General features: G+C 41.4%; 1 protein-coding gene across 4 annotated transcripts in view; it reads right to left on the reverse strand.

Moving 5' to 3' along the window:
• LOC119650608 (neurexin-1) overlaps positions 1–14,419 on the reverse strand; it is a 371,754-nt gene that overhangs the window by 204,936 nt on the left and 152,399 nt on the right. For 3 of the 4 annotated variants that reach the window (XM_038053478.1, XM_038053476.1, XM_038053475.1), the window contains exon 4: positions 9,949–10,002. The exons of the other annotated variant lie outside the window; for it this stretch is intronic. In XM_038053478.1, the coding sequence (XP_037909406.1) occupies positions 9,949–10,002 (54 nt within the window). The remainder of the gene's footprint in view (positions 1–9,948; positions 10,003–14,419) is intronic. 4 annotated transcript variants of the gene reach the window in all.

Here is a 14,419-nt window from a genome sequence, read left to right on the forward strand (position 1 = left end):
GGAAGCCTTGTGTCAGACAAATGGGCAGACATACGTCGAATCTATTTTAATATGATCTGAGTTTTGCATAAAACCCTAAAAACGAAAGTATAAGGTGAGGACGCAATCCATTAGAAATGTTCCTTCATGACAGTGCGGTATCCAAGTTTATGAGATGTTTGCCTCTACGCTGCTGGCAAAGGTTTTTCTTCTTTCAATCTTTTGGAGACAACTCTTACATCGCGGCTGATTATAGTCCCTGTCATTAAGATTATATTATCTTCTTTCGCAATTTTGTGGCTATCTTAGTGTAACTGATTGCTTTTCCTAACGCTTCACTTCAATTATTGGACTTAATCGTAACAATTTTATCGGATTGAAGATATGCTCATACCAATAACACGTTTATAGCTTGTTACCTGCTCTGTTTCCTTCAAGTGGGTATATTCATTTTCCCCATTGTAATTGAGGAGACCGAAAATATGTTTGTCCACTAGATATGTGAGGGAAATACTGTGTGAATCTTTATTGAAATTGAGATAATCCCCTACTAATATAGGTTGTTTTTAATCTGCAAAGGAACTACAGGGGGCAGAATATAGCTATTCTCACCGATAGTCAAGCAGCGATCAAGGCACTTAGGTCCAACCAGGTGAACTCTAAACTGGTATGGGAATGCCTTGAGAGACTGAATACACTCGGCTCGTCCAACAAGGTCTGGATACTTTGGGTTCCAGGCCATGCTGGGTTGGAAGGCAATGAGGCAGCGGATGAACTAGCCAAGAAGGGAGCAGGGATGCCTTTACACGGGCCAGAACCCTTCTGTGGAATCGGAAACGGTTTCATGGCTATGAATCTAAGAAACGAAGAGAAACGGTTGAGAGAACTATATTGGGTGGGCCTACCAGGGATGGAGCAGTCCAGGGTGCTTATTGGGGGATACGAACCCATGCGTACAAAGGATTGCTTAAACCTCACCAAAAAGAACCTCCAAATCATAGTGGGAATTCTCACTGGTCATTGTCGGCTGAACTATCACCTAGGGAAGCTAGGGATATCTACGGACACTGCCTACAGGTTCTGTGAGGAGGAGGACGGAACCTCTATTCACGTCCTGAGACAGTGTCCGGCACTTGTGCAAAGTAGGTCGATACATCTGGGAGAACACTTAATACCAGATGCAAAGCTGAAACTTCTGGAAGTGGGGAACATACTAAAGTTCCTAACGGTTACAGGCCTGCTTGAGATACTATGATCAACAGGTACACTATAACAAGTAAAAGAGGCACAATAGTTCTTCGAGGGCGCGGTGGGACTTTTCTTTAACAGAATAATAATAATAAGGTTGTTGATAAAATAACTTTCTGCCTTTGAATCTAAAATTTTTTTATTTCCATATGTAATTGGTTCCTGAAACAACTACGTTTTTTCAAGTGAAATTATTTTCGTTTAATTTTCAGCTGTCTGTAAAGTGTAAATGTCTCATCAGAAATAAGTATAAGCTTAATACAGAAGCGAGTGCTATATATAATCTGGCCAGTATAGGTAACTTTATATGGAGCCTCTGCTGCATATTGGAGATTGAGTTCTCCACTTCAGATCACTCTAATGTGCGACAACAATTCAAGTGGGTGCTTGGTATTTTCTTCATCAGAATACACTGACTTTGTATACATCCTCAACGACATATCAGATCCTAAATCTCGTGTCGAATAGGAGGATAATACGCATTCCACTACTGGCATTGGGGTATTTGTGATATTTCAAGTGTGAATTTACAGATTGTTGACCTAAAAAATTTTAGTCCTTTTTGTCGCCTATACGACAAACATGGGAAATTTATTCGGATATTTTTCCAATGGAGACTATCTGTCTCGATTATCTTTTTGCCATTTTGGGTATTTGCTTCGAAACCTATGGAATCTCTATATCATCTTCATGTTACACTCGCTAACTTGCTGTATCAGTCCTACGTATTTTGAATAAATACTATATATCAACCACATAGTCTTTTCAATTCGATTTTACATTTTGTGACGCCTGGGCCAAAGGTGTCCTCATTAACTCTTCAATACTACGTACATACTTCCACGGTTCGATATTCGAATGCCTTTCGCATGATTTCGCTGATATACGTCTCCAATACTTTTTTGTGGAGCAAAGGCAGCCTCTCTTCTACTATTATTTATTTTTTATTTTTTCTCCCTTCCTTTAATTTGCTTATCATTTCACTTAATAATGTTTAAGTGATAAGCCTAAGTGGGTAGAGTATAAACAATGAGTATCTATGAAGTAACTGGGATCCGAGTCCAGGGTGCAAAATCGAAAAGCTGATACTTAATCATATCTGCTACCGCTTCTGATCCTGACCTCTAATTAAATCTTCGGTAAAATTAGCCATTATTGGCATGCTTGCAATTCCAAATTAATGCCGAAATCAATTTTTTTAGATTTATTGTCATTTAGCGCAAGCAAGCTAGCTCTTCATTATAATAGTTGCTTTACCTGTTTACTCTCGGATCAAGATGGTGAAAAAATTATATTTCTATTCAGGCTTTCTCCTTCTTGCTTAGTGTTTCCTCTAATATTTTGCAAGTCGTTTGGTTTATAAATAATGGAAGTGGGTTTGAAATCAAATGTTACCGAAGGGGAAGCGTCGAAAGACGAAAATAAATACCCCAGCCGAACAACTCGAATTTGAGTTTGAGGACGCAGCAAGGTTTGAGTTTAAAACTAACGACTCCGAAGAAACCCTAGACCCTGCGCAGGTCCTGAAGATGAACGGAAAGCCTGTAGAAGTAAATTTTACGCCTCATGAAGAAACTCGAGGAAGCGTTGATGAAAAAGTTGAAATTAAAAGCAACTATTAGGCCATTTTAGGCAACCATATGCTCCTTGGAAGTTATCATTACCAAGGCCTTCGAGCGATCTAAACTTCTTACTTCGTCATCATTCCAACAACAGCCAGAAATGGAGCACTATTTGAGGAGGGTTCGCTTAAACCAATCGTTGCCCAATATTCAACTCCAACGCGGACTACAAGTTATCCAGCGGCAGCCGCGAAGAAACCGACGATTGAAGCCAAAATAGGTTCACAAACAAGTGTTGTATGGTATCATGCGGAAAACACCTGTCAATTCCATGGTCCAGACGAATGCTCCACATCACCAGAGCATGAGTAATGCGTCCATTGCGGGGGAAAATTACCGAAACTGCCGAATTTTCATTAGGGTGTTCAAAAGTGAGCACGATCTTTCCATACCACTCCTATCCAAAGCACTCGAGCATCGAGTCATCTCACTACCAATCCCATTATTGCGTATTCGATCATTTCTTTCGTAGACGCTGTGCGAGACAGAACCACACCATCTGTTCAACCTCACCCAGTAGATCCCATCAATGTATCCAACCCCGTTTTCCTCAATTTTGCCAAGTAATCGCAGGAATTCTTGAAGATATTAGTGGTGCTGGTTAGCATCCTGACTTCATCAAAGGAGATTAGAATTATTGAAATGAGCATCAAGCGAGCTGGTTGACATGAGCTTCAGTGATTTCTAGATGAACCCAAGCCCTGCTTCTTTGCGAAAACAGATTATACAATAGGTATTATACAAGCCCAAATTTTCAATTTTTTAATTTTTCTCGTATTGACGGCATTTAATCCGATCTTTGCTTCTTAGGAGGTGGTATAGCTATCGTATCGACAAGAAGTTCCTGCTTCACCATTTTTTCCGCCTGGCAGTAGCATTATCAAAATCATCGATCAAAATCGAAGTCAGCCTTATCTCCTTTGGAACCCATTTGTTCTCGGTATTCGTTGTCGCCGTCTGCTGCCTTAACTAGTCCTTCGATAACCACCATTTCCAACGGACCTTCTCCTTCTATTCCTCCTAACCAAGAGTGCAACACAAAGACTAATAGATATCAGGCACCAATTTTAGATCTGTGTCGAACCAGAATGGAGAGAGGTTCCACTGGCTTTTAAAAAACGCTCGTCTAGGCATCATCATGTCCCGGTTCAGCTCAGTCCTTTCTATTTTCAATAAACAATATCATTATTTCTATCGGATCCACTCTCCTCCTGCCATCCAACAACATGATATCCAACTAGACTATCAGCCAGAACTAGACACAACTAGTACATTGAAGTAATTCAGCAAGTATGCAGTGAACTGATTCCAGCACGTTTCCTGAACTACTGTAATCTTATTTAAATATCCTTACTCATATCAAAGAGCAAAATATCTGGCGGACACTATTTAGAAGTAGATGTCTTATTGAAGAAATCTAAAACATTGAGAGGTCAATCCATCAATCATTTTTAATCGTGCATATCGGCTACCTCCAGCGAGTTGAACCCGACCCATTAAGAAAAATAAGAAAAACTTGTCATCGCCTGGGAAAAGCCACCCAAATATTCGCAATCTTACCTTAAAGTATCTCCCCGCCGAAGGCAAACATTCTAGCAAATCATTTCCTCCAAGGGCACCACTGCAGCCTACACATTCGCCACCAAAGTTGCGAAACCGAGGACAGCGAACCAATTTCCCGAATCCAATCGATCCCATCCCTCTACCACATCCAAGCCAGAGAAAAGCTGTTCACCCATAATTTGAACCACCCGAATAACCAGGGGAATATCCCACCTATCCATTTTGCCACGTTGAAAATCAGTACGGTATCAATCGTGACGACTGAAAACAAGAAGTCAATAGGTTTCGGCAAAATCTTACCCATTGTTCTAAAAAATGTGCCCAAGCAAGTATACTTTTCTTTTCTCAACTACTAACCAATGCCTCCCCAACGCTCAGTTTCCTCCCGATTGGAAGGGTGCTCATATAACTCCCATTTCGGCCTATTTTCATCCTATCTTCCTCCGCCAAGAACTTCGAGCTGGCAATTTAGTCTATTATTGAGGAACACTGGGAGTCCAATAACGCACTGCCGGATTTCTAGTTCGCCAATTGGCCTAAACACTCGGTTGAACGCCCGCTTCTTGTCCATAGAATGGTCGTTTTTTCGGTATAAACTAGAAGATTGCAACCATTGCCTGCCTTTTGAAGATTAGAAAGGCTTTCGATACGGCAATTAAAATTTTTTTCATTCGATATTTTTTTAAGCTTTCTAAAATCCACAGCTTCTATCCGAACCTTTGTAATCGAATCTCTAGCTTCCCAAAATGGCCGGAAATGCCAAGTCAACATTCAACAATACTTGTACACAATTGTACCTTTCACCCCATACATACGTATGTTCAGCAGCTATCACTCAAGGGTCACTTTCTCTGTTCACTGTTGATCTTCGCCTATTCAAATCTTATAATACATAACTTGATCCGTTACTCTTCCACTAAAAACACGTTCCTCGATCAAGGTCGTCTGAATTCTTATTTGGGCGATACTTCACTCATTGCAGATAATCTTTTAATCTCCCGAATTGTGGAAAAATTGTATTGTATGCCAAAATGAAAATGACTTCGAAAATGAAGCGTAACATCGTTGGTCTTTCCCTCCAAATCCATGACAACTCATGTCCCCGTGGATGAAGTCACCTATCCCGGGGTGAAAATGAACTCCAGTGTCTCCAACATATCCTATATTTCGAAAGCATGGAACAATGCAAACGGTACCTGCAAATCCCTGCACCCTTCCAGAAGTGCATAATCCAAAGTTCCCCCTCCCTTGCACTATTATAGACAGCTGAGCAGGGAGCTGATCACATCGTTTCTCGTTTTTGGTCTTAACTTCTAGTTCAATAGTCCCAGGTAGAAAGGCTTTGTCGGAAAGAAAGGAAGATCTTTTGCCAGGCCTCTTATATTCACAAGAACGAAGGTCATTTTAAACACATTTCCAACGAAATCCTATTTGATTTCCGACAAATTTCCCGGATTAACGCTGTCTTCAGCCATCACACAGGAAACTTCCTAACCAAATGCCAGGCACACACCAATTTCCTTATTACCTAAATCATGTAGAGTGCAAACGTAGAAGAGAATCCTTTGTAACCACAAATTCACTTCTCCATACAATCCCAGAACCGCTTTTTCGATCCCCAAGTTAGAGTAGCCTGGTACACCTGTAACTACCCCCAGTCGCAAATCTAAAAACCTACCCATGCTCTGCACCAGTCCCTAGGCTCCAGTACTGTCCTGCTCTTCTTCCTGCTTGTCCTCATCCTGTGCACTATCTTCAATCCAATCTATTCTCCTACCCAAGAATTTTTTTTTATTTACAAATATCAGCAAATGGTAATCATTTTCGACTTTAACTCCAGAATTACCTATAAACGCTCCTTTTTTTTATTAAGTTTATTTCATTCAACTTCAGTAGTAAGTTAGCACTGCGTAAAAAGATCATGGAACTTTGTGAGTTCATCAAAGAGCGGCGGAATATCGGCCAGAATAGTAGGGCCATAATAAAAGGCATTCGGTTGGCGTACGCAAGGTCCAAGAAAAAAGAGAAGTGAACGCGTCGACCCAAAAAGTGAGCTAGGAGGCTCAAGTAGCACCAGCTCAAAACGGGAGGGAAGAGAAACCTGGAAAGATGATGTGCGAACAGTTGAACAAGTCAGCTCGTCAACAAAAGCCTCAACTGCCAAAAAACTGAAGCATGTGACGAGGACGGCTGAAACTGTCGCGACTCCGGATAAAGCGAATGAATTTCTCAAAGGGGGAAGCCTGGAGAAAGATAGTACCTCGAAAAAGGAGAAATCGGTCAAATATAAGACCGAAGGTTATCATAATCTCCAAAGGAAATGAAGGCTAGGTCGAGGTCTTGGAAAAGCAATTCAATTTTGTGGGACTAAAAAAGTCAGCGGTGAAAACTCCACCATGATGGGGCTACCAGTGGAGGCAACATTTAATTTGTTAGTAGCATGGAGAATAAGAATAGGTTGGGTGTGTTGGTTTAGGAAGCAGGTGGCACGGAAGTGATATCTAAGATAACTTTCTTTCGGTGACATTTCGAACTTATACTCCAGTCCAAATAACAGGTCGAAGGTCAGTAAGGACTGTGGAGGTGACCCAAATTGCTTACATAGCAAAAGGGAGGCGGGTGTGGACTATCATCTCCACTTAGTTCTACACTTACCGAGCACAAGCAGATGCTACGCGTTTTGGCTCCGAATATAGAAGGGCGTTGGCAGACAATCATAGTAGGAAATTTTAACACGTGGGCAGCTGAACAACCAATATGAACGAACGTGTTCTCCTCGGAGCATTTGCGGACCTCATACACTATAGGCCCAGGAGACGACCGCTCCCCGATAGACAAGAGAATTACTGGTGGAACAACAAAATCACAAGCTTGCGAACCACATGTTTCCGGGCAACGAGGCTTCACCAGAGAGTTAAGAGGAAACCCGGTAGTGATCGCTGAGAGGAGATATAATACATAGGCGCGGTCGATTAGGAGAAGCCATTCGAAGGAATAAAAAGAACTGCCTCAAATAATTGTGCGACCAAGCCGATATAAACCCTTAGAATGAGGCCTAGAGGGTGGTAATGAAAATACTGCGAAAATCGCCTCGGGTGACTTACAAACGCTTCCTGAAAGAGATTGTTTCCGCTCTGTTTTGGAACTATGAAATCGGCACAAACCAAACGGTGATCTAGCTTAACTAATGCAAAATAACAGCGGGGGAGAAGATTGAAATATGTGGCAGTATCGGTAACAACAAGCCCCCAGGTTTGGTTGGCATTCCTAACAGAGGTTTGAAGCTGTCAGGGAAGACTTGGCCCGAAAGAAAAGGCAAAAGTTGTTGCTACCCAAACCTAGCAAGCCACCTGCAAAATCCAACACCACATTGTCCGAACTGCCTGTGGGCTACAACGTGGAAGATAATGGAGAGAGTCATCTACAATAGACTACTACCCACTGTCGCAAAAAGGAATGATTTGTCGGGGCGGTAGTATGGTGTTCATCGCCTTCCGATGGATGCTATAAGTAGGATGACGAATCTGGCAAACGCTGCGCTAGTTTTCGCTGGTTGCTGTGCCTCGTTGATATTGGATGTTAATAACGCATTAAATTCTACCAACTTGAATCAGCCGGCGTTGGCTCTGATAGATGTTTCCGGATATTCAGCGAGTCTGATCGTAAATTACCTATCAGAGGGAATTCTCTCGTGCAGAACGGATAAGGGCCCTGAAGAGTGCATCTACACAGCTGGAGTACCACAGAGCTGAATAGTGAGTCCCATGCTGTGGAATATCATGTATAAGGGAATGCTTTCTCTTTCTGTCCCAGAAGAGATATTGATTGTCGGCTTTGCAGGTGGCCTGTCTGTAATTGCTAAAGCAAAGCACACAGAGATCGTAGAGGTCTAGACGACGGAAACAGTGACACGGTTAAAGTCTTGGCTGGAAAGAGCCGACTGATCTTGGCGAATAGGAAAACAGAAGCGGTCTTAATAACGAACTCTATAAAGAGAAACGTTGTGAAAGTGGAAGTCCTTGGAAATACGGTCGTCTCAAAGTCGGCAATCAAATACCTAGGGGTGATGATTGGTGCTAAACTGAGCTTTAGGGAACACCAAGAGAATAAATGCAGAAGGCAGTCAGTGCCACCGCGGCATCGTCGAAGGTTGTTTCTAGCCGGAGTGGTGTTATCCAGTCTGCTTTACGCATCACCTGTGTCGGCGGAGACGTTTGCAAACTCTTAGAGCCGGAAGCACTGGCTGAATGCTCTAAGGGTTTGCACCGCTTTGTACCTCATCAGATGAAGCAGTGTCGCTGGTGGTAGGCGTGATCCTGGTCGGCATTCTCAAGTCGGACCCGTCTCTTCAAAAAGCCCTTTCTTGTGTGAACTTCCCGGCTTCGCGCCCTTCATCTCTCTTAACTGCAGCAACGCTGTATCTCCATTGATATGTGTACTCTTTTAAAATTCTGTAGTTGCCTGATGGACTGCTCTGCCAACTTCGATATTACATTCCGCATCGCGTCCCGTAGTACACACAGTGCGGATATTTTTCAAGTCCCGTTCGGGGTGCTCGAAATCTTCTTTCACTGCCCGATCTCTTGATTATGCCAGTCCTACAACGCCCTACAGCTTGGGTCCTTTAGATCTGTCTCCTTCCTTAGTTTCAAGTGTTTCAAACAGTTTACTTGCTCCTCATTCTGAGGACAATATGTAATTAGAAACTAAGTTTTCTGCGTATTTTTCATTAAGTAAATAAATAAATTGCTGGAAACGCAGATGGGACGATGGAAAATGGGAAGACCAACCACCACATTAGTCAGTTCTTCACTGGGCACGGTGGTTGTTACAGGCAGTATCTGTATCTGTTGACTGATTCACCGAATTGTCTTAATTGGGTGGTATCCCATACACTGAGGTCCATGGAGAACTGTTTCAAAGTTTTCTCCTCAATCGCAAAAAATACGTTCTGCGGGGCGGCACTGGAGCAGACGATACCTTAGATCAAGTTTAACTGTTAAGCTAGTCGCTAAGTTAGGTATATATAGTTCATATGTTAGCCATGTATAATTAATTATTAAAAGTAAACAATATATAAATTCAGATTCAGCAAAAAGTATGGTATCACCATTGTTGCTTTTCAGACAATACAATACTAACCCATTTGTTGAAGTTATCTTGTATTCTTCCCTCTTATTAAATCTAAGATTATAATTACATACAATAAAAGCAAACAATTTATCACTGAAAATAATATTTGCCACTTATAAGTATTCAGATAAGCTTGCTTTCGTGAATAGCAACTGAATTTTACGAGATTACCGTCTTTAGGGTATTTTAATAACAAGGGAAGGAAAGAATGTTTTTTTTTCAAATTCCTTCTTCTATAAAAAAGGATAATACCATCCCATATAATAAATACAGACAAAGGTATGTGTATATATTCACAATAAAATCAAGGTGCGTATGCATGCATGTTTATATTTTATATATTTGTGCGTGTATGTACTTGAACTCAACTTTTGTGCTCGGTTTATTTAACACGCAAACTTACCCTAGCAACTTTATCCCTTGGAAATTCGTTCTGATCACAAGGTCCATCACCACACTGGAATAAGACAATTATTTTAAAGATGGTGAATTATTTTGATTCCGCGGAAAGGGTATGTATTGTTTCAAATAAACATATTAAGAACCATGTACGGTATGATATTTTTTTGAATAACTGCTTTGTTATCCACGTACTGGTACTTACGAGTATATATAAGACATCGAAGAAACGAAGACCTGGATTATGTAAAAGCGGTCATTTTAAAGTATTTTTAAAGGTTATTTCTTGTTTCTTTCTTGAAATAGAAAGATTAAAAACCGCCTTCAATTATAATTTTGAAACATCTCACTCAAGTTAGTATCCTATATCTGGATGTAATATCTTTCAAGTTTGAAGTCCCTAGCCTTAGCATAGTTTCGTAAAGTGGGTTATTTTAATTGTTGACACGCACAACGTACACTGTGTCTACTTTGATATTTTTTTGTGGTATCTTAAACTAGTGTTAAATATCATGGAATAGGTACCGGGAAGCTAGTTCCTGAAAAAACTCCACCCTCTACCGCCCAGGGTTTCTATTTAGTTTCTTGTAGGAAATCATGATGTGCGATCTTGATTTATCATAAGTTCTTGATTTATTCGGAACATTTCATGGAGTTAGTTTAAACAAACAAATCCTTTTACCGCTCAAGTTTTATATGTTACCTTACCTTATAATAATATGATAATAACCCATGCTCGAGTTTGTGATCTGAAGGCTGCTCTGCTGTTCGAATCCCTTCACTGGCTAATGCATATGGAATATTGCCGTGGACGAAGACCGATCTGGAAAACGTCCAGCGGTGGATAGGGACAACTATGTCCAAATTCCGAATGCATCATCCAAAGTCTGCCGTGGAACGGATGAACCTGCCTCGTGACATAGGAGGTAAGGACGTGGGTAACGTGGCGGTACAACATCGTCGCCAAATCAACTTGCTGTGCGCTTATTTTTACAGCAAAGAGCAGGCGAGTCCCTTGCATGCTGCTGTCTGTAAGGCAGACTGTGGACTGACTCCACTTAACTTGAAGGATCGATCTGTCAATCGTCTGAGTGGGGTGAAGTCGGACTAAGAGCAGATCGATGAATGGAAGTCGTTGTTGTCTTTGGCAGCCATTTGTCGATTTGCATTTGTCGAACAGATGGCTATGTGCTTGGGAGCTCTTTGCTACGACGGAGGGGTTCATGTGGGCCATTCAGGACGGCGTGGTCGATACCCGAGCTTATAAAAAGCTCATCATGGAAGAACGGGTGAAGAATGATCAGCACAGAATGTGTGGTTGGGCCATTTCAGTTCTGGCTGCACTGTTATGGCACCGGTGCAATACATCACCAGGCATAATGCTGCATGTAAGGTTATCCATCTAAACCTTGCATACAAGCATGGGCTGATTACGGGAACATGTCCGGTTTACCGATATGAGCCGCAAGCAGTACTTGATAGTTCTGGGACCGGCAAGTTCTGACTGATCACATGCTCTACCTAACAAGCCTGACGTACTGTTAGTTGACAAGACGGGTCGCTTTGTGTATATAATTGATGTGGAAATGCGTGGAGAAGAAGGTGGGCTAGAAAGAAATTTGCCATCTCGAGGAATTAGTTCCCATAATATTGTCAGCTACAGGTACTGTACCTAAATCCCTCACGGCTTCCCTTGATGTCCTGCGACTTTCGCACAGTCTTGTTCAAACCATGCAGAAGTACACCATTCTGTATACGTGCTCGATGTTGCGGGGAGTTCTCGACGCACACTACCACCAGCGCCCCATTAGTTTTCAAGTAGGATCGTCCGAGCCTAAATGCTTGGCACTTAGTGCTAGTATTAGGTAAAATCCAGCATCTGTCGAGATTGTGATAATTCGGAAATAATCGTTCGCGCAACAATCCATATTGGATCAAGGCCTTGAAGTGTGTTAGAGCACTTCATTCAAGACCGTAACGGTACACTACAAGTCTGGCGTGCTGTTAGTTGATAAGACGGGTGGGTCTGCAACTTTGCTTATCCCCCATATTAGCAATATTGAAAGGAAATACGTGAAGAAGAAGGTGAACTATGAGCCATTGGCTCGAGAAATCAAAGAAATTTGGCGTTTCGAGAATTACTTAGTGCTAGTATTAGGTCAAATTCGGCATCCATGAGATTGTGACAACTCGGAAAAAATACCAAAAAAAAAACTATAAGTATATTAAGCATACTAGAACGAAAACAAGTCGCAAACCGTAAACTCGACCCATCGGACCCGGATGTTTTTTGTGTATTTTTCATTCAAAAATATACACCAAATAGATAGAAATTCATGCAAATATCAAAACTTTATTGCAACCGAAATATTAATAACGCCTCGAGTAGGGCCTGACCTCGTCCTGGAGACCTTTGGCAATCGAAAATACTTCGATTTGTGTCTGGGATGCCCAACAACTTTGTCGAGGGTCCCCAGAATGTTCGCTTTCACCATCTCGAATGGGAATTCCAACGATATAAGCTGGACATTCTGGGCCTATGCGAAATAAGGTAGTGGGACCCTGGATAGTACTTATCTCTCTATAATGGCAATATACTTTTGTACATTCGAAATCCAAATAGTAGCAAATGCGAATCCACGGTTCTTATTCTTACGGGTCATCGTACTCTTGGTAACTGCGTTGATGGGCAGAGCATCGAAAGCGTTGATAAATTAATATTTTTATGAAAGGCGGTTTCTGCTAACTAGATGCTGAACTAGATGCTGCTTGATGCATTAACAACGCATTTGGAAAGGCAGTTATCTCAACCCCGAGATCAGAGAGATTATGTGCTAGTAGTGTTTCTATATTACTATATGCGCGAAGCACATGAGAAGTGACCCTCAAGACTCCTTCATGAACACATGTCTGCGCCATATCATCGGAGTACGCTAGACGGAGACTATTTCAAACGGCGCACAGGGTCTGGCACCAGTACGCATTGTGTTCCGCAAATGAAAGTGGCAGCGGGTAGGTCACACTTTAAAGAGAATTGACAATTGCATTGCTGGCTACATCATGCAGTGGTCCGGTCTTCTGAGGTGACCGAAACTTGGGACGCCCCAAGGCAACTTGGCACAGAACAGTACAAATGGAGTGTGAGCTGCTCGGGAAGTCGTCGGAAAAACAGAGGTGCATTCTGTGTAAGAGTGAGCGATGACCCGTAGATGTGATTGACACACTATACCCCACCAAGGGTTAATGGCTTATACACTTTTTTAAGGTTTCGATTAAAGTGAAGCATGTCTTTAACAAACAGTTTTCTTGGATGAGACATAAAATGAAACGACATGATTGGGTGAATCATTTGGGAGGACTATATGCAAGGGAGGGTGTAACAAATTTTTCGCCAAAAGTAACCATGCATCCAAACCCGCTCCCCTCCCCTATAGAACGAAAACCGGAAGTTCGATTTTGTGGAGGGTTTTTTTTAGTTCTAGATGTAATATAGGGGCAGCTTGAAGGTGTTTTTCAAATATTTGCACTGGGTGTTTCTAGAGAATAAGTCTATGAAATAGACGATCACTTTCTAACCCCGATTCTATCCTCCCATTAATAACTAATATCCATTAAAGCCTAAAACTAAAAACCGTCACAAAGTATTTTACTAATTGACTTCCTTAATTTGACAACAATATTCTTATATCTTGTGAAACAAAATGTTATACCCACCTTTTGTATTTATGGAAACCCCCTTACCCTAGAACATGACATTTACTACATACGTGGCGGCTCACAGCTGCAAATGTGCCAATAATTTCGTATAAATAGGTGAAACCGTTCCCACTTCTCAGCTTTCTTTCTTACTAGGTGTCATGCACACTTGACTTCACTTTCCAACCTTCCAAGTTTTAGAATAAACGCCCTGGTCGCCCTATTCAGAAAGAACTCAACCAATTGTTACGAAATTCGGTGACAAGGTGTGGTCTGTGAATCCCTTTACATGCGCTCTACACATATGAAAGGCGATGTAATTTTTTTTTTCACAGAATATGATCGTGTGAGATATCAAATGAAAGGACTCAATTAGTATGAATGATGAAAGACAGGGGAGTGGAGGCTCAAAATGTGTGCCTCGAAAAGTGTAACAGGTCTCGTTCTCAGAACCTGTCAACCGAAAAATCTGAAAAAATTCGTGCATCCTTACGAAATCTTGGCCTCAAAATACATTCCATTCCGATATCTGCTTAAATAAAGTTAATATACTATACAAAAGTATGGTAATAACATAGTGCATAATTTTGGAAAGTTTGACAAAAATCGAATTATTATTAACAAAGTTATAGGAAGTTGAAATTGTGTATTTCACGTGAATTTATCGCATTCTAAGACGTGAATGCCATCATCATCATATAAAGGCCCTCATATGAACGGCGGAGTTGGAGTTGGGGAAATATATATGTAAATCAAGGAACTTTTCGAATTGAAGGTAT

This window comes from Hermetia illucens, chromosome 3 (genome assembly GCF_905115235.1).
Source record: "Hermetia illucens chromosome 3, iHerIll2.2.curated.20191125, whole genome shotgun sequence".
NCBI lineage: Eukaryota > Metazoa > Arthropoda > Insecta > Diptera > Stratiomyidae > Hermetia > Hermetia illucens.